The sequence below is a fragment of the Lonchura striata genome, chromosome 18 (genome assembly GCF_046129695.1).
Source record: "Lonchura striata isolate bLonStr1 chromosome 18, bLonStr1.mat, whole genome shotgun sequence".
In the NCBI taxonomy this organism is placed as follows: Eukaryota; Metazoa; Chordata; class Aves; order Passeriformes; family Estrildidae; genus Lonchura; species Lonchura striata.
Window position 1 is genome coordinate 8,428,741 of NC_134620.1, and position 25,187 is coordinate 8,453,927.

General features: G+C 39.5%; 1 protein-coding gene across 3 annotated transcripts; it reads right to left on the reverse strand.

Moving 5' to 3' along the window:
* Nucleotides 1–433: 433 nt before the first annotated feature.
* GOLGA3 (golgin A3) lies at nt 434–24,734 on the reverse strand. Of its 3 annotated transcripts, none has more exons than XM_021544494.2 (24): nt 24,630–24,734; nt 22,632–22,981; nt 19,692–19,850; nt 18,598–18,710; nt 17,428–18,119; nt 16,132–16,243; nt 15,433–15,739; nt 14,632–14,834; nt 14,268–14,405; nt 13,168–13,329; nt 12,033–12,401; nt 11,614–11,691; nt 10,393–10,656; nt 9,810–9,904; nt 9,434–9,650; nt 8,725–8,868; nt 8,138–8,335; nt 7,525–7,641; nt 7,157–7,296; nt 6,209–6,341; nt 5,891–6,013; nt 5,384–5,548; nt 5,020–5,180; nt 434–4,557 (listed from the first exon to the last, which is right to left on the reverse strand). In XM_021544494.2, the coding sequence occupies exons 2-24, from the start codon at nt 22,759–22,761 to the stop codon at nt 4,350–4,352; spliced, it is 4,428 nt and encodes a 1,475-aa protein (XP_021400169.2). In that variant the 5' UTR covers nt 22,762–22,981; nt 24,630–24,734; the 3' UTR covers nt 434–4,349. The 3 variants fall into 3 exon arrangements, with proteins under 3 accessions (XP_021400169.2, XP_021400168.2, XP_021400170.2); XM_021544493.2 differs by having other exon boundaries at nt 19,569–19,850; XM_021544495.2 differs by lacking the exon at nt 19,692–19,850.
* Between the last annotated feature and the right edge of the window lie 453 nt (nt 24,735–25,187).

Genomic DNA, 25,187 nt, shown 5'->3' on the forward strand with positions numbered 1-25,187 from the left:
GGCACTTGGTCGCTTAAGTTGCTGTCCTTAAAGAAGAAAATAGTATCGCTTTAACTCACATTGTTTAGTACTGCAAGCAAGGTACAGGAATTTCTCTCCTTGTCATTTTAATTGGCTATATTAGCATGAAGATGACATTTCTGCATTGTTCCATTTTGTACGATCAAACTCCACAGACTGACAAATTCAGGCCAAGGAATTGTGTTTCTTCCCTGATAAGTTCACCTAACTGAGAAAAAGAAAATACAGTGGAAATACAAATATAATGAAGTTTAGGCATGTGAAAAATCAATACACAATAATGTTGTCTTTCAAAATAAGATTTTTTTTCCTTAAAGGTGGCTCTACAGCATATTCAGGATCCCAACATAAAAATAACTACCCAAAACCAGAGAGAAAATGGTAACTCTTTCAAAGTAGAAACAACATGGCGCCCTTTAGCAAAAATAGTTTATTGCACAAAACTTTTAAAGGAATCCCTATGCACATAATTTTTATAATCAACATGCTTTGTATGATCATAAACATTAATTGTACATAGTGTAACTCCTCCAGCCCCTGGTTATCCATTCTTCAAGAACATGGAATTTTTAACTTCTATCTTTACAAATACAGCCTAAGCAGACATTACTGAATGTCATACATGAAATAGAACCATTTCATTTACAATATCCAGAACATCTTTCCCTCCCCTAGAAATCTGTGCATCTGTATTGGAAATGAGGCTGCCTGAGACTCAAGTGTTGCTCATTAGTAGGAGGCAGAGTGATCTGATGACAGCTGATGAGCATTAGTAATTCCTCTGGACATCAATTGCTTTCACTGGAAAATACTTACAGGCTCTGATCACAGCAATTCACATGCAACTATTACCTCTTTCCCTGCAAAGTTAATAAAATGTACATCACAAGCTTCTGCATCACCAGGAGTGAATTTGTCATCTTTAAGATAAAGCTATATTGGTAATACTACCTGCCCCCAGCACACCTTTGATGTTGTCACAGCTAACACTAAAATAGATGTGCCACTGCAGTTCTCTGCCCCAAGGAGGAATATATAATCCATGACAATATGAACAATAGAACATTCATCCTGGATATTAGTTTACACACGAGAAAATCCCATAGATTTCTGCTAGGATCAGATCCTCCCACTGCATGAGTGGCTAGGGGCTCAGCTGATCCCAATAGAGTACACAAATATTTCCAAGAAATCTGGAAGACAACAGAATGGAGCATTATGCAATATTCAGCAATGCTACAGACTCAGTAACATTTTGTTCTATTGTAGGGTTCGCTGGTCTTTGTTGTGATATATTTTTTTTTAATGCACAGTTATTCAAGAGCCCTCAAAATCTCGACAGCATCTGAAAGAATAATGCTGCACCATTTACCAGCTTTCAGCACTGGGGAACATTCTCACATTGCAGTGACATTTCTCCTTCATTAACTAGATTTGGTTTAGTACGTAGCAATCACTGAAGAAACACAGGAAATACATTCTATTGCAGTACTTGAAAAAGTAAAATAAAATTTTAAGATATTATTCTTCAGATTCTCCTGATAATTTGGCAGTGCTGTGACAGGCAGAGAGGAGACAATTTTCATTCCTACAGCTAAGTTATTTTATTGCCTAGACAGCAGAGACCTGCAGCTTTGTAGACTGAGCATGCTCAGTCTCAGGGTGAGGCTTTTAATAAACCAGCAACTATTTCTCTGGGTCATTAAAAACATTGCTGATGAGCTTCGAAGAAAAGGCCTTGCCTTTATCACACACTGCATGCTCCTTCTAGAAGACCTCCTAGTGACTTCTCTAACTTCGTACCTCACTAGATTTAGACCCTCTAAAGTCTCACTTTCCTTCATTTAAGTAAATGACACGGTGTTTGTAGAAAAAGCACATGGTTAATACAACAGGACAATACCCAGTGTCCAGGTACTGCCAGCAGCAGTTGGGCCAATGCAGGAATCTAATCCGCAACAGCTCCCTCATCTTGGAAAGGGAAACACACATCTAAGGCTACTTGATTGTGCAAGCTCAGATGTCTTCAGGAGCTAGAGAGAAACTGCAGCAGGATGCAGAATGGACACAAAAAGGAGAGCTGACATTCAGAACAACTAGGAAAGTTTCTAAAAATTCTGGCTTCTTCGATACCAGATGAAACCTTTATCCATACAACCACTGCTGAACTAACAGATTAGAACATAGGGGATTCTGAACTGTAGGCAATGTATTTAATAAAGCGAACAGCAACATTAACGCTGCACAAGTAGTATTTTAAATCCTGGACATTTGGTAGTTTTCTTGTACTGAATATATTATTCATTACAGTTTTAGTTTTTTCTTTAACAATACTGTGGTTTGGTTTTTTTCTTCTTTGAGCTTAATATACAGGCAACTTCAAGAACATGACAACAGCGAGATAATCAGTACCATTTACTCTACAAAGCAGACTGCAGCAGTGTGCAGACATATCTTAAGCTAGTTTGTAAAGCTTCTGATTTTGAATTGTTTGGTAAATCCATCTGATGCCACATCAATGCATTCTTCCTTTACCAGTTGCAAAACCTTGACTCTCAGCATCATTTGACTTTGATCCCAATAAAATCTAAGTTAAAATCCAGTAGCTGTAGGGCATGAAATCATTCAGCATAAATATTTATAGTGCAAAGTGTTCAAATGGACTAGAGCTTGAAGTGGTAGCTACAAGAAACCAGACTTTGGATAAATATGGGTTTGGATAAATGGGTTTGGGAGTTTTGTTTGGTTATTTATTTTTTGCCTTACTGCTAAACAAAATGCAATATCCTTCCTCCTCCTCTGCAACAACCAAACCCAAAACCACAACAGCCTCTTTGGAAAAATACATGAACTAGAATTTTTTTCCAGCCTTTGAATCCACTTGTACTTAATAGTTAGGTTATTTTGGGTTTTTTTTGTAAACACCAAACTACAGTGGATATAATTGACTTGTTTTCTGTTTTACGGACAAAAACATTCTAGTACATGAATAACCACTAAATCTTCCAAACACTCTAACACTGAATTTTAGAGTGAGGAGAGGGCTGGCTTGTCACTGCACTATGAGCCACATGGAGCAACAGGACCAAAGATGAAGAGAACAAAAGTGAGCTGCTTTAAAAATAACTTAGTCAAGGTGCTCTGCATAGGGACTGCCACAGTACCAACACTTCCATTCATGGTGGACACCTTGGAATAGAGGGTGCAAAAAGTAGAGGGAGTCTGTGGGAGAAGATAAAGCTATTAAAAATAATAATTTTATAGGCATTATAATTATGTCTTTTAAAGTAAAATTAATTACATTTCTAAAAGCTCTGGCTTTAGGGGCTTATTTCCCTAAGCCATTTGTACAGTATGTCAAAGAAGAGCAAACTGAAACATAACATTAAAACAATAACAGTAACAAAACCCCTCATTGTAGCCTTAACTTACAGTATATAAGCATATTAAACCAGATATTCAAAGTCAGAAAATTATGATTTTTTTCTTATGTATATATATATATTTTTTTTACACGCATACTTTTAAATGGGTGTCTACTTCAAAACTTGAAATAAAAAGGTGCAAAGTATTTGTGCAGTGAAGCAAAGCTCACTACTGGCCTGTGACTGCAAGAGAAAAACATCAGCAAACGTGCCAGGCAAATCTGCCAAAGATACCAACTGCTCTGTGTTGCTTGTCTTTATAGTCTTGTTTCTTCTGCTGTAGGTCAGAGGTCATCTTCAAAACTGGAAATGGCTTACAATAACTTATTTTCCTTCAAATACAGATATCTATAATCTGAATTTCAAGAGTAAGAGATTATAGGAGGAACAAAAGAATACTCAGCACATCCAGTTCTAAACCACTGCTAATGGCTGAACATGAGAAGAACTTATTTTTCTCTGTAGTTTGGCTACAATCCAAGATGAGGGAAAAAATATATCCTACTCCCACAAATTTAAAAAAAACTAAACAAACAAGAAAACTTAGATGTTACAAAATTAACAGTAATTCCTTAACAAACTCACCTAGATTGAACAAGTACATGCTCGAAACCAGATGCTCCTCTTGACCTCATTTTAAATCTTCATCTCAATCTCTTACTAAACCCTCAATTGAGCTAGATTCACCACCTGGCAGTACCCAACATGACAGAATTGTTTCAAACAAACCCTTAGAATAGCACATTCTGCAATTACTATCCCATCAGTTTCTCAAATGAGTGCCCTTTGCTTCTATAAGCAAAAGCACAACTCTGAACACCATTTAAAAATGAAATAAATAATTTTTATAAAGATTTGTTTATATACTTAAAGCAATAGGAAGAAAGACAACTGATAAGGAGGTTATAGTGTCAAAGCTTCCTTGTCAGTAACACTACTGTTCTCTTTCTTTTCATCTGCACTGGGAGTCTCCTGCTGGTCTGATGCAGTTGTAGGACTTGTAGAAGTAAGGTCCATTAACTTGCCCTCAATCTGAGTCCATGAAGACATTGATTCATGTACTGTAATGGTGTGTTCCTCCATCTGGCGCTGAAGGCTGTCCATTTCTTGCCTTGAATGTTTTGAGAACAAAAAAGCCAAAATTAGCAAGCAGAAAACTGACTGCTAAATGCAAGACCAAAAAGTTACTTTTCTGATTCTTGATGCCTACTCCGAGACTACCTAAAATATAGCTGTACACAAGAGAGAGAGAGGGAAATCTACAAGAAGCTTAGAAACTGTCTTAAGAGCAAAACAAATACAATGTGCTTAATAAAAAAATATTGATAGCTAGTTTTGATTTTTTTTCTGCTGTGTACAATTCAGGATGGACATTTTGTTTAGCTTATTGTAAAGTCTTCTTTCACTACGGCAATGACCATATAAGCAAACACAATCACAGAACATCCTACTGTTCTAAATATAGTCCCAATAAAGAATTATTTCTACAAATCCTGTTTTCCTCATGGTGGCAGCTGGTTTCCTGAAAACATTTTTAAGATTCCTTAATATGGTTTAAAATAACAGGCCATACTTTAATTGCCGGAGGCAGCTGTTCAGATTCTTTAGAGGCTCCTTGCTCACAGCTGTTGGTTTCAGCAGTTCTTCCAGCAAGGCAGCAGGCACTGGACAATCAGGAATCTTGACTGGAGTCACTGGATTGGAAGAGTTATTCTCACTTTTCAGTTCTTTCCTCTGGTTAAAGGAAAAAAAGGAGTCAGAAACACGATTTTATTTCATCAATATAATTTTTCCCATCTAGAAAGAGCCTCACATCACACTACTGGTGCACATCTGCACTAAGGAGCAGGAATCACAGGACATTCATGTTAGGTTATTCAAGAGCATTAGCAGAGAACTTTCCTGTACTTTACAACGTGTTCTTTCTATTTAAATACCTTCTTCATCTTGCCATGCTTCAGGTCCAACTTCAGCTGCTGGTTTTGCTGCAGCAGTGACTTCATGCTGTTCTTCAGTTCAGTCACTTTAGCCTGCAGCATAAACTTATCCTTCTGAGTTGCTGACAGGTCTTCTTTCACCATCTCCAACTCAGTCTTGATGTTCTAAATGGGAGGAGAATCAGTGTGATGTAGAGAAACAGCATAAAAATTCCAGCCAACCAATGTTTTTATAATATTATCAGTTTCCAGAGGGAACTAGAAGAAAAACACAACAGTGCTGTTTGAAACAAATTTGCCATGGCAGAAAATCAGATGTTAGGTTAAAAGAAAGTCAGGAGCTTATTTTAATGGCTCCTGGTTGAAGAAATACAAAGGTAACAGCACAGTCAAAATTAAAATTCAAAAAAAAGTGTAAGTATGCTCAAAAAAAATAAGAATATAGTTTTAATTATCCCCCTACAGCAATCAAAATTTCCATCCATTAGGATTGGCTTGATTAAATACCTGCAAGACAGCTTGTATCCCTTCCAACTCCTTGTGGCTGCGCTGTTCAGTCATGTCCAGCTGCTGCTTAAGTGTTTCAATTTCTCTTTCTTTTCGTTCTACTTCCCACTTCAGGTCTTCCACCTACCAGAGGAAAAACAAAATTTAATTGGAATTATCTACAGTGCAATCAACCACAAAATCTGAAATGTATTCTTATGTCTCATAAAAACCTTCTTAAGAAAACCTAACAAAACTTTATTAAATATGCTGAATTAAAGACAAAGTCATACAATGCAATAGAAATACAGCTAAACACAGGAAGTGTTCACTTTTTACCTCTTGGCTTACTAGAGGCTGTTCACTAAGTTTGTCATCCAGGTTTTTCTGAAGAACTTGGAGCTGAGATCTGGCTTCTGCCAGCTCTTGCTGGAACTGAGATACCTCCTGGGAATGTTTTTCATCCTCTACCCTGCACAGCAAGATTAACAGACACAGCAGTTACTCAATCTGTTCTTTAAAACAAGAACTTCACTGGGTTAGCCAGTCAACTATAAATGACATGACTGTGCATGGAACCTGCATTAATTACAGCTACAGTTAATTACAACTTTGACTGATGGCTTTGCCAACATATTCATAGGGCAAGAGTTAGATCACAAGAAGATTTTATTAAAGATATGTATAAATTTTGAATATTGAAAAAAAATTTATGCAATTCTTGAGCATCACTAATATTCCAATTACAAACAACAGATTATGCAGCCAAAAACCCAAACACCCATCTGCAATTTTGCTTTGTTTTTGGAGGAATAGGGTTAAGTTTATATCCTACATTTTCATGTAGGTCTGAAAATATTTTATAATTTAAGTAAAAATTTAATGTATGAGCAAACTGAATTTTAATACATTGTGAAACATAGGCAATAATCAAATTAATTCTCTATGTAGTTCCTCAGGGATGTAAAAGAGAAAAATAATAGTATATATCAAGTGTTAATCCTTACTAGCAATGTGAAATAGTAGAAGTGTGTGGTGAAAGTGAAAAAAAAAAAAAAAGCAAATAGTGAAGCCTAAAAACAGTGTACCTCAGGTCTAACTGAATTAAAAAGAGAGAAAAATGCAGGTATTTGCCCAGAATCCAAACAAGCATCCATGGTCAGGTTCTGCTGAGGAACATAATTCAACATAATCCACCCCAAAGGGGCAAGCCTAAAAATTCACTAATGTATGGCTTTTTCAGAGGATTTGTTTTAATTACTGTTTTTTTTTGAGACATTTACTTACTGCAGCTTGTCCACCTCAGCCTGCAGGGCCTGCACCAGCAGCTCCTTGGCGTGGAGCTCCTTCTTGATCTCGCTGAGCTCCAGCATCGCTGCCCGGTGGTGTCGCCGGTTATGGGCTGCATCTGCTTTGGCTGCTGCTTCCTAACAGGACAAAAGGATGCAATTTTACTTTGTTTTTCCTCTGCAAGTGAATCATATAGGGAGCTTAACAAAGCACACAACAGAGGAGACATCATCTGATCTTTCAGCCCCTACACATCCTGACAAACCCCCTGCAGGAAGCAGTACATTACAAAACAGATTTCATTTCAATATACTTTTTAAATAGCTTTAAATCACTTTGTAAGTAAATAAAAGATGAGCCATTACCTGCTTCTGAAGGTCTTTAACTTTTAGCTTTTCCTTCTCTAGGGAAGCCTGTAAAGCTTGAATAAGTTGTTGCATTTGCTGATCCTCTTCCTCCTTCCGCTTTAGGACTGCCTGAACCTGTAACACATCACAAAAACAAATACAAATGCACGCTTTGTGTGGGCTCACTGGGAGTAGAGAAAATATAAACAGAAGCCAGTGCAGGGATTGCAGAACAACTCCCTGCTGTTCACTGATCACTCTTTCCACACAGTACCTTCAACCTTACAAGTAGCTATGGTTAAATGGCAGCTCATTGCCTATGTCCACATGAATATACTACTACTGGAATAAAAATTATTTATCTCAATGAATCCATATACAACACAAATTGATTAGGTATGTTCCTACTACCTACACTTTCACTATTGCAAATATTGTAGTGCAATTTTATTAATTTTTTTTTTCTAAAGAAAACTCTGTTTAGTGCCAAGTCCCATTTCTGATCTCTTGTTCAACCCCCATATTGATGCTGCTATGCAAAACGTGGGGGAGAGAGCTGGAGAAAATGCACCAACTTTGTATCACATGAGCCAATTCCCTTCTGAAGTTATTACATCAAAAAGTCAAATACCTGTAGATTCAGCTGCACCAAGTCTGCCTCTCTTTTTGCTAATGCTGTTTCAAGGATATTATTGTGTTCCCGCAAAGCAGCGTTGGACTGGCTGAGACCAGTAAGTTTTCCACGTTCATGTTCCAGTTCAAGGGCCAACTTCTTATTCATTTCTTCTAAACGTTTTATCTTCTTCCTGAAGCCTCTAGATTCCTGAAGCTATAGTCAAAGAAAAACACAAATCAAACAAACATAACCAAACAGCTTCAGGCTACTATCACAAAAAAATTGTCAGTTACTGTTGTCCCAGTAGTTCCAAAAGCTAATGGTTCATGTATCCTCACTGTCTCATGACCAGACACAGCCGATATCTAATACAGGAACCACTCTTCTCTCTCATCTCCTTTCCCTATAGGACAATGATTCATGGAACCACAAAGAACCAGCACAAGGCAACAAAATTTGCAAGTACCACTGACATGATGTTTCCTACCCATGATTCTGAATTTTCTCCACTGTTGGAATAAAATTTTGGAACTAAAGTTTTTCCCTGTCTCTCAGGCACTTTTTACTGTCATATACCCATTCAAACAAATTCAAGCAATCACCTCATCCTCAAGTTCCAGCACTTTCTCTCTGTATTCTTCAAGCTCCTGGCTGGTCAGTGAAATCACTTCTTGCAACTCTTTTTCCAGCATCAACTTACTGCTGCTCACAGCTTGCAGTTCTGTCTTCAGAGCTTGGATCTTCTCCTGAAGACAAAGAGGTCACATGTGATTAGTGCATCACCCATCTTCAGGAATCACTTCTGCTTTGGTTAAGAAGCCTGCTTCTCTAGCAAATAGAAACAAGGTGCTAGTGTTTAATTTAAAGGTCTTGCTCAGAGCTTTCCACCTCTGCATCCAGCTACTGCTGTTGGTGTATTTGATATCTTGCTCCATTGGTTCAAGAAATTGGAGCTTCCCTTAGTAAATTAATTTTCTTATTACAGGCCTAATATATATAAATAAGCTATGGCTACCTTGAAAAACTTTTAGCTGTCAATGACAAAAAAGCAGTAAGTTAGAATCTTGGAAAACTTTCAAATACTAACCCTTAAAAAAATTAAACAATTCCAACAATAAAAATTTAATCAATAAATCTAGCTTGCCAAATCATGTCTCTCAAATATAGTTAAAGAAATTCTCAGTGCTCAGAACCCTGACACCATGTTCTTATCTAGCTTTATTTTCCAAATATTTTCATCACTTCAGGATGAAATAGTATTTCAAGACTTACAGCTCTGTCTTTGTACAATGTCAAAGGATATCTGCATACCTGAGCAATCTGGTCATTCCCACCATCAGTGATTTGTGCTTTTAGTTTGCTCAGCTCTGCCTCAGCAGATTCCTTTGCAGTAAGAGATTCCTGTAGCCTCCGACTGAGAATGCTAACTGCATTCTCATAGGCTTTGTGTTTTGCTTTCATCTCTTTCTGAGCACTCGTCAGGTCTGACCCAAGACGCTTCATTTTCTGTTTCTGCTCTGTAATGGCCCTGGTGTGAAAGGAAAAGAAAACACCAGGTAAAAACAAAAGCTGCTTGACAAACAGTACTACAAGATTAATTTTTCACAACCCAACAAAATCCAACATCTGAAAGCCAAATATGAAACACAAATGCTGTAGTTTTAGTCTGTGCTAGAAGAACACTTACTTTTTTGCTTCTTCTTGCATTTGTTCTACTTGTTGTTTTAATGCCTGATTTGCCTCAGCAAGAGATTCCATTTGTTCCTTATCGAACTGCAAAGACTTAACAGGAAGAAAAAGAAGACCCATGAATGTAAGAACAAAAGCATGTTTGCTGTGTATGTTTGATTATAAAAGAAAAATAACAAAATTTCAAAATTACTTCCATCTCTACATCTAAATTGCTCTCCAGTGCTCCATATTCTCTTTCCCTTTTATTTTCTCTAATTCTTTGCTTTGGGGCCACCACTGTTAACACATATGAAGAGTGCTTGGACTTTGTTCTCAGATGGAGTTCACTTTAGGACCAAGGAAACTGTTTCCACATCAGTCTTCTATCACTCCTGTAGCACTTCTCCCCACTTATTTACATGAGATGTCATTAAGCAGTCATGCATTTACAGAATTTTGGTAGGTATATGTTGAAATGTCTAGACTCTTTTAAATATATAACCAAGAACATTAACTTGCAGGTGGTCATTCTGTTTCTTTGCAAAGTTAACAGAAACAGCAGTGTATCGTGGATGTAACACTCCTTATACCTTCCATACCTGCAGGCGTGTTTCCATATCATCTCGTTCTTTCTGCACTGACTGGAGGTGATTTTCTAGTTCCACCATCTGCTGGTGAACCTGAGATACTTCCTTCTGTAGTTTTGAATGCTCAGATTCGAGTGAGTGTTTCTCAGCTTGGATTTTCAGCAGCTCTCGTTTTATCTCCTTCAGCTCCGAGTCCAGCCGCTTCTTTGTAGCTTTCAGCTCACTGATGAGCTGGTCCTTGGAACTCGCATCTCTTCGATAAGCTTCCACCATGACCTTGCACACAAGAGTTTCAATGTCACTTCTGTTTCAGCTTTGAAAACTTTTGACTAATTTACTAGAAAATATTTACTGATATTATTTTCATTTGAGTGGGTGGGGGTGTCTTACAAACCAGCATCAGCTTCTGTAAGATATTTACTCTGCTTCAAAGGATTTTTTGCAAGATCAGATATCAAATAACAGTTCATGTTAGTTTATTAAATGAAACACCTTAGTGTTCTCTGCAATAAGGAGTACTCTTCTTCACATTCTTTATGGAAACTGCATTGTGTGTCATTTTTAAAAACCAAACTAATTGTAAAATATTAACCATCCTATCCTACACACATAATTAGCAACTTTTGCTGTGAGAAGAGGGCATAACTATGACTGACAGTTTAAACAGCCTTCCCAAACTTAAACATAACAAGCTAAAACAAACTTTGACATTAGGTTAATAAGCAATCAAGCAGCAAATTAATGGTGCCACCTTATAAATAAGACACATATATGTGCAACACTAATGACATATCCATTTCAAATTACTGTTTCAAAACTGTGTAAATTCAGAATAAAATTTGCAGTAAAGCACTTATTTACCATCTAATTACTGAAGCAAATATTATTTTTCAAAGCTGCAAGGGAATGACAATGTTTGAAGATTTACATGAGTGCTTTTGCAAAAGCAAACCTAATCAACAAATCAAAGAGAGATTTTCCATTGAGGATCACTTGGCAAAGGCCAAAGCTCTATCAAAGCATACATTTGTTGGTGGATCAGCTTTCACATTAGTTACAGATAGAAATTCAACTGAAAGTTATACAGTTTCTGTATTTTAATGTCACAAAGTTCTGTGATACAAATAATAGATCTAAATATCTTCAAAACCTCCCCAGAAGTACATGCTTTCACTGTAAAAAAAAAATGTATTCCTTGGTTTAGGTATCTGAAATTTCTTTGGTTTCACTTACCTTTTGCTGCAGGAACTGTTCTTTCACTTTTTTAAGCTGTTTTTTGAGGCTAGCATTTTCTTGTTGCAGATTTTCCACCTGCCAGAGGGGGAAAAAGCAAACACTGCTTTATGTACCAAATGTCATATTACACCTGATTTCTTCAGTGAGCTTATCTGCCTGATTTGTAACAATTGCCTAATCTAACAAGGATGCTGTTTCTGACTAAGCATCTCAGTGGTTAGATAACACAACATTTTCTACAGAAATACATTCACCAGGTCACCACACTGGGAACCAAATTATGGCATAAGAAAGATGTTTGGCCCATAGTGCCACAGAAGAGAGCACATTACAAAATTACTACCCCAACTGTGACTGTACTCCAAATTATTGTTAAATAATAAATAAAACTGGTAAGATTTCAGAAAAATCATTACCTGGCTTGACTTGACTGACATTTCTTGCTTCAGCTGCTCCAAGATTTGTGATGTTACTTCTGTATCTTCTCCAAGGCGTGTTGCCCCTTCATCAAGTTGCTCTTTACTTGCTTTTGCTGCCTGCAGAGCCACCTCCAACACAATCTTCTCGTTCTGCAAATACTGGATTGTGTCGTCTTTAGAAGCAGCATCACTCTGGAGCTCCTCTAGCCTGGCCTTCAGTTCATCATACTGTGTTTGCAGGTCATCCAGGGACTGCTCTTTGGTGTGCAGTGTCTCTTGGGTTAGAGTCAATTGCTTCATCAGGTCGAGGTGTTCTTGCTGCAAGGATTCAAGCTGCAGCTCTCGCTGATGCAAAGTCAACTTGGCCTGATGGGAAATATTTTTAAGATTAAATTAATATAAAACAAAGGTTATCTTTTCAAAAGCACTCTAGTCAAAATCAAGTATTATAATTAATACTTTAGCCTCTAGGAGAAAATAACAGAAAGTGAAAATATTTTTAAACTTTCCTAGACCACTCATATTTACTCTGTTAATTGTATCCACCGCCTTGAGCAGCATCTGTTACCTTACAGGATAAGCAATGACCAGAATGACAAACCTAAAATATTTATAATATTCACTGCATTCAGAAGTTTTACTTGAAAAATGCGTCCACAGAAAATGCAGGTAAATTCAGCATTATTAATAATACCATATCATTACATGGTATATAGTACTGAGCTATCACATACTTCATGTCACTGCAGCCCTTGACATGCTGCCTGCATAAGGTTAAAGCAGGACTCTGCAAGTGTAAATGTAAGTAATGATATCCTGACTGCTTAACAACTTTGACCATGGATCTGTGGTTCTTGTCTATACTTAAATAATCACATACTGAATTCACTAAAAAATCCCCAGCATCTGTCAAGACAGTAGTTATGACATTTTTAAAAAGTATTATTACTGACATGGTTGGAAAAAAAGCCTTTTCACCTGGAACAGAATGATTTTAGTATGCACTTCATTTTTGCAGCAATCTTTCAGGTTTCAAAAAGAAGTTTAGAGCTTGGTATCTATTTACTATTGCTTTTTCTACCAAACAAGTATTTCCCTTGGAATTCTGGGAAGTTGATTAACAAGAGTCTACCTGTTCCAATTCTTGCTCCAATGTTGCTGCAGAATCAGCCATTTTCTGAAGTTGTTCTTTCTCATCCTCAAACTCCTCTAGTTTTCTCTGCAAGTCTTCTTCCACCATGGTTTTAGCCTCCTGGATCTGCATGAAGGCGGCTTCCTGATCTAACATGTCAGCCTGCATAGAAAAAGCATGGAATCAACTTCTACAGTTCCAATGGAGGGGAAGGAGCGGGAAAAAGGAAAAAAAAATAGGAAAAGAGAAAAATAAATTATCAAGAAAATTTGTAGAGGAAAAACACAAAAATAATTCTGATATCTGCCTTACACACCTGTATGCCTTTACTGAAGTCACTCATTCCTATACTTAAAATACCTTAGAATAATAGTGAATGTCCTGCATACTTGTGACAATCTGAATGCCTATTAAATAACACCCAGTCCTTTCTCAGTTGACATGAAGAAAAAGAATCTTTATTAAAATGAAGATTTTGGGAAAATTCTAAACTAAAAGGGATTCCTTGGATGCTGTAGCTACTCAGGAAACAGGCCTGTCATTTATACAAGCTGTCAGTAACACTGTAGATGGGGTGCTTCCACTAACCTGAATTTTACTCTCCTTTGAGACTCAGAAGCTGAAAATCAGAGGATTTTAAGGTTCTAAGAGCTTTGGAAGTGACTGTACTGCACTTCAGATTTTACCCAACTTTTCTTACTGGAGGGAAGGAAGGACAAACCTGATTACTGAGCAACTTCACACACTTAAAAAGCACATTACTGATTTAGATTAATTTCCATTTAAGTTTCCTCTTGAATAAGTTCATGGATGGGCAAAGGACAGCATTTACATTTGCCTTCAAGCTTCAATTAAAAACATACCAGAACTGAAAATTCAAGCATCATCTTTGAATGGGAAATACATGGCTTTGTTCCCTCTAATTGTTCATAATGCCATGCAAATTTATTTGCTCTGAAATATTTACTACTTTTATAATGCAGGATTTGAACTAATTCATACAAATTCTATATTACTTTGCCAAAACAATCTTGATTTTGCAAAACATAAATACACAACCCAGACAGAACTTAACTCACAAAAACCATCAACAACCATACCTCAATATTTTGTAGTTGTGCTGCAATACGTTCCTTTTCTTTAATGGACCTGTGCTGGGTTTCAGTCAGCTGCTGAGACAGGGCCACATTCTCTAGTTTGAGATGTTCCAACATCCCTGCTTGAGTCATCTGCCCAGCCTAAAGGAAGGAAAAAAAAACCACAGAAAATACCAACAGAATTTAAGAGTTTCAGGAAAAAAAAAACCAAAAAAAAACATGTTGAAACTGTGAGTGCCTTATTCCAGTTACTGCTTTCATGACACTCATCCAGTCAGGCCACTGTAGAAGGCCACTAGGTTGTCCTGTGGATAAAACTGACAAAAAAGAGACTGTCAGTTCTCCCATATGCAATAAATCACAATACCTGTATATTGGCCATCTCACTCTGCAGCCTGACACGGGCCTCCTGGGCCAGGACCAGCTGCTGCTGGTACCACTGCCTCACATTTTGGAGAGATGTGATTTCTGTTTCAGATGCCTTCAGCTTGTTGGTCAGTGTGGTCCGTTCCAGCTGCACCTTCTGAAGCTGGGTCTGCAAGGAGGCCAACTGCTGTCGCAGGTCATGAACTAGAAAAACAAAAATAAAGAACTTGGACTAACACACCCCATTGTGCTATTTTTATGCACACTTTTTCAAGGATTATTGCTGTATTTGTAATTTTATCTATTTCTCCTTAACTGTTGAACAAAAGCACATATGCCTAATTATATAAAGATTGGTTTTTCCTGCCAAAGTGCTAGAATCCAAAGTACCAGGTCATAAGAAGAATAAAATTAAACTGAATTAATCACTTCTGTAAGCATTCACAGTTCCTTAGAGGCAGAAAACATGAACTAACTAAACATCAGGAAGTAGGTGTCCTGGCATGTAGAGTCATCATTACAAATAAGCATTTGTACAATTTTCCAAAAAAACAACCAGGCCACTGTCTGGACTAAATATTTATGCCTCCCTCTCCAGGCTGGCAGTGGCAGCTTGCAAACTGTGACACTTCTGTGACACAAAATCAAAACCAAACATCTTAAAATTGAGGCCATTTTATTAGTATGATATCAAATAAACACAAGTTTGAATTTCTTCTTCTTCTTGGACTTCAGAATGAAGCTGAAATAAAATTATTTATGGAACAACAAATTTTAAAGACTGACATTTTCATCATCCCACCTGTACTGTCTCTGGTGAGAACATTTTTTTGCATATCTTCAACCTTCTGCAGGAGTCTCTGGTACTGCTCCTCTGCTAACTGCAAATCATTGTTTGAAGAAGCCAAACTGGCATTCTTTGCTTCCAAGGCATTTTGCAGGTCAGCCATTGCTCGTTCCAGATCCCAGCAAGACTGCTTTAATGTGGCCACTTCTGAGCTCAGGGATTCCTGCTTCTGCTGGCTGCTTTGGCTGTGCTCCATCTGTGCCTGAAGCTTCATGTTCAAAGCTGCAAGTTGGGCTTGTAGCTCAGTCTTCTCTTTTAGAGCCTGAATGTGTCCACAAAATCAAAATGAGAAAATCTATTAGTGGCTGACTAAAAAAGATGCCCAGCAAAGTGGCTTTGACAAGGAGGCACAAAGGAGGTGCCTCTTGCGCTGGAACTGAGATTTCCCATCTCTCTGTCCTTATCTCAACCCATGAGCCTTTCATTGTTATTTCTTCTCTTCCCTGACCAGCTGAGGAAGGGAGGGACTGAGCAGCTTTGGTGAACACCTGGCATCCAGCCAGGGTCAGCCCACCACAGCATTCTTGTAAAGTACCTAATTTAACAATGTTTTTACAAAACACAAATCCACAAGTAATGAGCAAGAGGTTCTTGAAAATTTATTAAAATATTATTTTGATTTGCTGAATACAGAATTCCAAATTCATTTTCTACCTGATTAGCTTCTAGTGAGAGTGCTTCTAGTTGCCCTTCAAGTCTCATCTTCTCCTTCATAACCTGCAGCATCTCGTCATGAGTTCCTGCGATAGAGCTTTCCATAGAAACACTGCAGACAGAGACAACATAAGCACAGTTACAGGGTTAGAATACAGCACTTGTCTATTTGAAGAAAAGTGGCTCTGAAATTAAGAGGTACTTGGAATCCGTACGGTTTAGGCTGTTTGACATTTTTTCTGGTTTATGACAGATTCAGACCACAGTGTAACAACCTCTGATAAAAAGAGAAAGAAATTATATTCATGCTAAGTTTTTATACTTTAGTTTCCTGTACTTGCAGCAACTAGAACCTAGTGTGGCACCATATATTTGCTATTTTTCAGAACTGTAATCACTGACTTCATCATATTTTGTATTTAGAGATCCCATTTTAAGCAGACAACTGGACATGATGGGATCACAAAACCTTCACAATTATAATTGTCTGCTTTAATGTGCCTGGGACATACCATCAGCTGCTGCAAAAGAAGGAATAAAGGTATTTGGCATAAGGGATTCCTTATGCTGATTCCTTGCTGTACAGCTACGGCATCTGGAGAAAAATATCTTTTCTCATTACCATAGAAATAAATCTAAGCCAGAATAATCAACAACTGATTGCACACCTCAACATATTTGGACATGACACTTTATTCCAATAAAGCAGGGGGAAGTAATTTCAAAAGTAGGACATATAAAATACGCATCTGCAGAAAACTGATAAAAAGCACACATTGTTAAGGGCTTCACCAGTTATGCACTAGCTTTCTGAATCAGTTTAAGACCTGCCATATACACATAAGCTTGGGAAACTAAATCTCATTCTCAAAGGGCTGAAGAGGATAAGATATCTAGGACAAGACTCTTGGCATTTCTTAACTATGTGAGGTCTGAAAGGTACATGCACAGATTATGAAAAAGATAACACTAAATATCATTGAGACAGTCTATACTTTCAGACTTTATAGACAAAGGCTCATGAGCGATTCAGTGAATGAAGTCCTTCTATACAGACAGAAACAACTGCTTGCAGTACATTTAACACAGCCAGTGGCAAAAATATCTTTCTCTAAAGATATACTTAGCAAATAGGTACTGAAGTGAAGCAACCTCTCAGATTCTTTTAGAATTTGTAAGCTACTAACAGACTCAACAACAGGGTAAGTTAAAACTGGATCTGAAGTTAGTAGGAGAGAAAAGTAATAGGCTGCCTATTCCAAGAAAATATAATTAACTAACAATAGATATTCTTACCTGCTAGAAATACTGTCTCTCCTGCTCCGTACCTCTCCATTAACTTCTTGCTCTTGGGCCTGATGCTCCACTGCTGCAGCCTGCAGCACCTCACTGATGGAAGGAAATTGCCCCATTGCTTCAGGATGTATCTTCTGGCCATTTATTGTATATGGAGTATCCTGTTTGCCTTCTGCATTCTGTGAACTGCTATACAGCCCTTTCCCTGACACACTGCTGTAGGTAGAGCTGTCGCTCTCATTTCCATCCAGCCTCATTCCCACTTCACTCCCATCAATCTCTGAAATGCTGTCTCCTGCCAAGGAGGAATTCTCTACTCGATCATCCACGTCAGAGGGTAGACTGATCTCGGACACAACTGATGTTGGGCCACTTCTGCTTTGCATCAGAGCCCCCCCAGGTAAGTCAGTAGCCACAGAATTCCCAGTAGCATTTTGAGCAGCTGAATCTTCAGTTCTGTAATCAGCCAAGGACCGGATCTTGCTGGCCTTAGATTTTGAGCTTCTTCTTTCTTTTGAGGATGCTGGAAGTCCCAAGCTACCCAGCTTTGGCCCCCTGGGGACACTGGTCCGCAAAAAGGAGTATTCTTTTGTCATTGCTACAGTGCTGGCTCTTGGCAGGATTTCTGGATTTAACATCAGCTCAGGATCCAGGGTGCTGGAGGGACGGGCTTTGGATGTAGACTGACTTGACTAAAAGAAGCAAAGAGTCAACAATAAATTCTGAAATAGCATCCAAGACTTATTTTGCTGTAGCTTAAGATATTAAGATCTATACTTTTACATTGATACTAAACATATGTCCTTTCATAAACAAGGTAAATTATGCCAGCAATCAACCCTATCAAGCTTCAGTATATAGATGTTGAAAAAGTTCATATGAGACTCCAAAAGGTAACTGAAAAATACTGGAAACTGAAAAATATAGGCAAAATTGAACATTTAGGTTACTTTAAATTTGGTGTCTGTTTCTTCCTCCCCTATTTTAAGTAGCACAAAATGGTACATTACTGATGAGGTAACAGAATCAAATCTTGCCCATCCAGAAGGAAAAAATGTTTTCTCTCATTTCAGAAAACTACTGATTGTTTTAATTCAGGGAACAGAAATGGTAAAGTTTTCAAGCTTCTCAACAAAACACCATCTAGAAGATGAGTTGTGTGGTACTCACTCTTTCTTGGTGTCTCTTCACTCGGTATTGTTTGAGCTGTTCTTCCAGACGCCTTCTTGCCTGAAGTCTGATTTGTTCTTCATTTTCCAATGGCAGTGAAGACTCTACGGAGCCTGTAAGAGAAAGGAATCTTCAGTCAAACAGAAAACTCCAATGCAGATAAAAGGGATGCAAAAGGTAAAAACCCCTTCTACCATCAGCAACATGCTTCATGCTTAAGCAAGGAACAAAAGGAAAGCCCACTGACATGCACCTCAAATGACCCTCTTCAAATACATCCTTGTCTAAGCACTGATAAAGCCTGTGGACTTCCACTGCTCAGGTTGCAAATGCTATAGCTCCTCCACAGATGGAGGAGATGACAAGACATTAAAGAGCAAGGAAAAAAATATTGCTGTCACTTAATCTCACCTGTCCTGCATTTCTGATGGTACTAAAATTATAAAACTAAGCAAGACCTACATAGTCCACTCATTCCCTACAAGTAGTGGAAAATAGTTCCTTAGATATATTTTCTTACCTTTTATTAACTCACATTAAACCTTAACTCACATTAAACCTTTCCTGTAGTAAGGCTTCTAGACACCTTAATATAAAGACTTTCCCTTCTCCTCCCCTTCACTGATCTTTTCTTTTTTTTCTTAGCTTAAAATCACCCGGTTCTGCTGTTCTTTTTTTTTAATGTCACCTGTTACTCCTAATAATCTAGAAGATTAGAATAGCTTCAGCCCCAGAAAGCATGAATTCCCCTCCAGCCAAGAGCCAGTTTTAAATGGTAAGGCATGTGCCTTAGCAACAGCAGAGGGTGGTTTACTGAAAGAAAATGAACTGCAGTTCTAAGTAAAAGTTTACTGCAAAAATGAAGTTTAGTTGAAGCTTAAATGATGTTACAGAAGTCCAGAGCCAGGCTCAGAGTAAGAAGCTTTATGCAGCAAGAGAAAGCAGGGGCACCACCATAAACAGATGCTTACACAATTCAGTTTCTTGCATGGGAAGACTTAGTTTGAGAGACTGCAAAGCTTCTTTTCTAAGAGCTATGCCCTCAGCACTAGTTCCCTGAGACTTCCTTAGGCTGTCATGGAAACCAGTCACACCTGGGGATGACTCTTCACCCTGATCACTGCTGGTAGGATCAAAAGATCCAGGAGAGTCAAGGCAGAGTGACTCTGGCCCATTCTGGCAGGCATCCACTTTGCTGTTTATCTCCAGACTTCCCTCTTCATTTGGCACTTTGTTGATGTTATTACTGGTAGCTGGAAAAGAAAGTTTTACTGAGCTACAACTTCAAGCCACATAATTCATCTTCACAGCTCCACCCAAATACAATGCCAGCACTACTGCCCTTACATTGTATGAATATAGAAACTTCTACTGACAGCAACTGGCAGGAGAAATTTCATAGAGGATTTTTGATTCTTTACTTTAAAAGACCAGAACAAGTACTTTTCATTTGCTTTACTATGTTGCCCTCAAGCAGGACCTCAAAAGTCATCACAAAACATATCTTCAAAACTTCACAGAGGTTTTTAAAACTTGTTAGGTTTAGAAGCATGAAACACCGAGTGTAAGGAACTCCGAGAGACAATCTACTACAAGTAAGCCTCAGCAGCTGCAGGCCTGTGCTGAATGATTCAGCTCTTTGATGTGCAGCTGGGCACTGGGGAGAAAGCATCCACCATCCCGATTTCCAGCCTGGCCCAAGCAGTTTCTCAATTTTAAGCTGAGCTTACACTTTTTCAAATACGATATCTTCATCATAAGCACAGTAGAAAAGCTCATATGTATCAAAATAATGAACCTACCAATTAAAATGCAATTGAAGAACCACTTCAACACCAATTCTGTCCCCACTTACTAGTATTTTTCTTTTCCAGCAGGAAAAAATGCATACTCAAACCCAGATAAACATTTTACAGGTTTATACTCTGGATTTCTCACACATTTTATTTCACTTAGATGGGGACAACTAATATTTATGAACCTGCTGTTGCAAAAAACCTGTGTAACTTTAAATTAATTACTATAGATCTCAAATGAGCAGAGCACTGAAACAACCACTGCCTTTCTGTTCATTCCCACACCACGTTATCACTGAAGTAACTGCAACTGGAATAATATGCAATTTTTTTTTTCCTAAAGATGGTGGAAAATATTTAACATTTATGAACACAAAGTATTTGCAATTCCAAAAATCAAGTTCCCACTTCTGCAGTGCATCTTCCCTCAAGCCAGCTCAGTGTGAAACAGCATAGAGAAAACTGAATGAAGAAACTGAATTGGGGTAGAAATAAAAAGCTTTCAGACTTAGGTTGCCAAAACCCATCAGCTCTAAGATTTGAATCAAAATACTTCTCAGTATCTTATTTGTCATGCAGATAACATTTCAGGCCATGCAGCCTTAATAATTTCTCTGAGTTAGATCATCATGTCTTCACAAAAACAGCTGCAGGCATGATGGAAGGCGCGAGTTCAACAAGGATGTAAAGGACGACAGAGGGAAAGACTGCTTTTTAATGACTAACATTTTAAAACTAGAATAATGGCAAAACCAAATTTAAAATAGGTGTCAATGCTAAGAATAGTCACAAGAAGCCAAAAATAAGAAGACGGGTCATACATTCAGAAATATTGTTTCTGCCCATCTCAGAAGCTGCATCAGGTTTATACTTTATTCACATTTTTTCCTCCCAGCATTGAGTGACATACATATAGCAAAGAGATGCTGGAGCAAAATTCTGGAGGAATGGTTTCCTGGCAACTTCCTGAGGCCAGGAGACACTCACAATCTAAACATTCCTTGAACTAAAGTGATTTATAGGCAGTAGTGTCAATATAGTTGCAGTCTTTTTAGAACAATGGTCAAGGAGATGAAATTAGAATAAAAACAGTAGAAAGATACACAATCTATATGTAAGCCACAATTCAACTGTCCAACACAAGAGATGACAGGAACGTGTGATCTCCCACTTCATAAAAGATTAATGAATCATCACCTAACGACACTCTACCACTCTGGTAACAGGCAGAGTAAGAAAAGCAAATAAAGTGTCAGAGCTGCCTCTCTGCTGCCTGTGACAAGGTGACAGATCTGTGGTACCAGAAGGACCCAGCCTCCTCACGTCACCTCCTTTCACATAAGGAACCATTGTGGTTTTGTGTACCTACGCAGCCACAATGTACACACCTCTCCACCCAGCCACCCCCACATCCAACATATCCTCAGACTCCTGCCAGGAAAACATGGAGATTTCATTTCAGTGCAGGGAAAATACTTTGAAAATGAAAGCAGTTAATACTGGAATAGGCAGGGAGGCTGATGAACCTCCCTCTACAAACACTTTCAGAGTTCAACAGGACAAGGCCCTGAGGATCCTGATCTTGCTCCAGAACTAGGTGTGCTCAGTGCAGCAGGTTGGACTAGATAACCTGCACAGCTCCCTTTCAACTCAAGTTTGATTTAATTATCTATTCAGACAGTGGACTCTAAATAGCTTCTCGTAAACAGCCGCATGATTATTTTATTATAGAGCTTGTCTACATATAAAAATTACTTTGAGATAAATTGTAGAGTACATGCCAGTATCTCTCTTTCATAAAGGGAAGCAGAGCCAGACATTTTGGGTTTTGCCTAAGTAATTTAATGTATTAGGAAGATTTCTCCTGCCAGAATAAAGTACTCCAGTCACAAGCTTACTCTGGAACAGTCATTTCAGAGCTGATAATTCTAGAGAGTTTCAGGTGTACACTCTTGGAAATATTATCTGAAGACAAACACCCTGAACAACAAATACTCACCTGACAGCTGATAGTATTTAAGTTAATAGTTTCATTTTGCTTTCAAAAGAACAAGCTGTATAGCTAAAAAAACAGTTATACATAAACACAGAGCTATAGACTTCACCAAACTTGCTTAAAACTGCTGTACAAAAAATTCCAGACCCCAAGGAAAATCTTCACCTGAACAATAACAGAGATGATTCTATAAAAGCCTGGGTACGGCTAGGAAATTATTTGGTACATTTTAAATAACTTACTGTTAATTTCATCTGTAGTAACCAGCTGTAACTTGGCTTTACAATCCAAAAGTTCTTCAGAGCTACTGGGAGCCCCATTACTGCTTCTGCTCTCCAAGTGAACATCCTGCTGGACAGATGAGGAGTCCATGGTAAAAATTATCCAGATCCCTGGAAAGTTCTTCTCAACAATTTGTCACCAAGTGAACTACCAAGTCCTGTTTCTCTCCATCAGCAAGAACAGCATCAAGTTGTCACACAAGAGCACAGTTCTGAGCTGTAGAGCTGTTGGTGTGCAGCAGGCAGCTGCTAACTCCACATCACGGAAACAGCTCGCAGCCACAGTCGTAATCACCAAGGAGCTGCATCCTCTAGAAACAAAATGTAGTGCATTTGCAAACATTTACAAACATAGAGCTCTTAATATATGAGTTAAAAATAAAGTAGTTCCCACAGACAGAACCAGGACATGGTAACAACAGGGACAATGAAATACAACCAAGAATCCAGCTCAGGGGATAAAAAGTGATCTATTTATGCTCACTATTTTAGTAGCAATGATACACTGCAGAAGGATGCAACAGATATTTTGCAAGACAGCTGATTTAGAATCATTGTCCCTTTTAATGGAAAGACCTCTTTGGCCTCTGCTTTAAGAACAAAGCCAGTAACAGAGTAGTATCCTCCTCTGTATATACATGCAAACATACCACCTATTTAACTTAAAGGAATGAGCTTCAATATATTTTGTTAAAATGAAGTACGGAATTCAGATTTAACATTTTAAAAATTAAATTACATCATTACTGTTTACTTGTCTGCAGAATAACAAGTATGAATCATTGTACAGACTCTGAACTACTTATTACAGCACAAGCTGGCAGTCAGAACATGGCCTGGATTGCAGCTCAACATTGCCTTCTCCTGTGACCAGCCAAGAAAAGGATTTGCAAACACACTTTATGGAATTTGCAAATGATTCTTCAGGTATTCAGATCTAACCTCTGAATACCTAATCTAACCTCTGGGGTGCGGGGGGTGATGGGGGAGTGTTGGAGGGTGTCAAATCAGGAATATTTTGACTGCATTTTTACATGAACAGAAACACTTAACAACATTCCTTCCATCTCTTCAGGGAGCACTTGTGTAACTGCTACTGTGCCACACTGCCCTGGTCACCCTGCAACACCACCATCACCTCCAAAATCTTACTGAAGCAGCAAACAGCTCAGGACACACAACAAAATACGGTTATGTAGATGATCCTTACAGAGGTGAGCTGTGAAGGAGCCAGAAACCTGCAGCACCTTTCCAACGGGAAATCTCCCCCAAACAAAAATAAAAATTAATACCTTCACTATTATTTCTTACTAATTTTTAAAGATTTTCAGTATAATAAAGCTTTCAATAAAACTCTTAGAACTGCCACTGTACAGCAAACAGCTGCTACGTGACAGGTTTCCAAAAGGAATCACAGACAAAAGGCAAGATTTTGGGTCCTTACACCTTGTCAAAATCCAGCCACCCGGACATGGTTTGTTGTCCTTGTCATAAAACGCATTTAAATGATCAAAGTGATGAAGAATGGCTTTCTCCTGTACAACCCATTCCCAATATTAAACGCTGGAGTATTCTGGCCTCCGAGTCCTTTCGTATCCCTGCGCTGCGCACAAGCACACACACAAATGTAGGCACGCCACGAGAACACAGCAATGAGCCCACAGGGAAACAGCTGTACGCAGACACCGATTTTGCTTGGAACACGACAAGTCATGCGACAACGGGTCGCGGTCACACACCGGGGAGGCACCGGCAGACACGGCCGGGGGTCTCCGGCCGGGCACGTCCCTGGGCGCCGGCAGGAGCAGCGGGAGGCCGGGGCCGCAGCCCACGGAGCCGGGCCGGGCCGGGCCGGGCCGGGCCGGGCCGTTGGTTCCCCGTTCCCCGGCGCACCCCGCGGCCTGCAGCGGCCCCCGCCCCCCGGCCCGAGCCGCCCCCATCCCGGCCAGCCCCGCAGACCTGAGGCCGCCCGCCCGGCGCCGGCTCCGGCCCGAGACGTGGCGCTGCCCGCGCGGGAAGGGGCGGGCGGTGCAGCGCGGTTCTCCCTCCGCCGCCGGCCCGGCGCTGCCGCCGCTGCCGGGCGCGGCCCCGCGGGGCCCCACGGCTCTGCGGCCCCCGCGCCGCCGCCGCGGCCCCGCCGGGCACAGGGGCGGCCGAGGCCCGGGGCTCCGAGGCGGCGGCGGGCCGCGGGGCCCGGGGAGAAGCGGCGGCTTTTCCTGACGGACCCTTCCGGGAGGGCAGGGAGGGCCGGGGCGGAGCGGCTCTGGGGCCGGGCCGCCTCAGCGCCCGCCCCGGGCGGTGCCGGGGCTCCCTGAGGGGCGGGGGCTGGCCGGCTCCTCCGGGACCCTGCGGCGGGCACCGACATCACAAATTAAAGTTAAGTTGTGCATAAATTAAACATTTAAATTTCTTTGTGGAGGTGGCGCGCCCCTCGCAGCCTTGTGTATCTGCATCATTCATGTTCCTGCATTAGCGTCGCCTTTTACAGGGTCTGAGTCAGGAGGCTCCAGTGACATG

Coding starts and splice junctions, on each gene's coding strand:
- GOLGA3 (XM_021544493.2), bottom strand. CDS start 22,761: ATGGACTCCTCATCTGTCCAGCAGGATGTTCACTTGGAGAGCAGAAGC. Junction 8,869..9,433: donor GGAATGACCAGATTGCTCAG/GTATGCAGATAT, acceptor CTTTGTCTTCAG/GAGAAGATCCAAGCTCTGAA. Junction 5,181..5,383: donor AGCATGGCAAGATGAAGAAG/GTATTTAAATAG, acceptor TCCTTTAACCAG/AGGAAAGAACTGAAAAGTGA.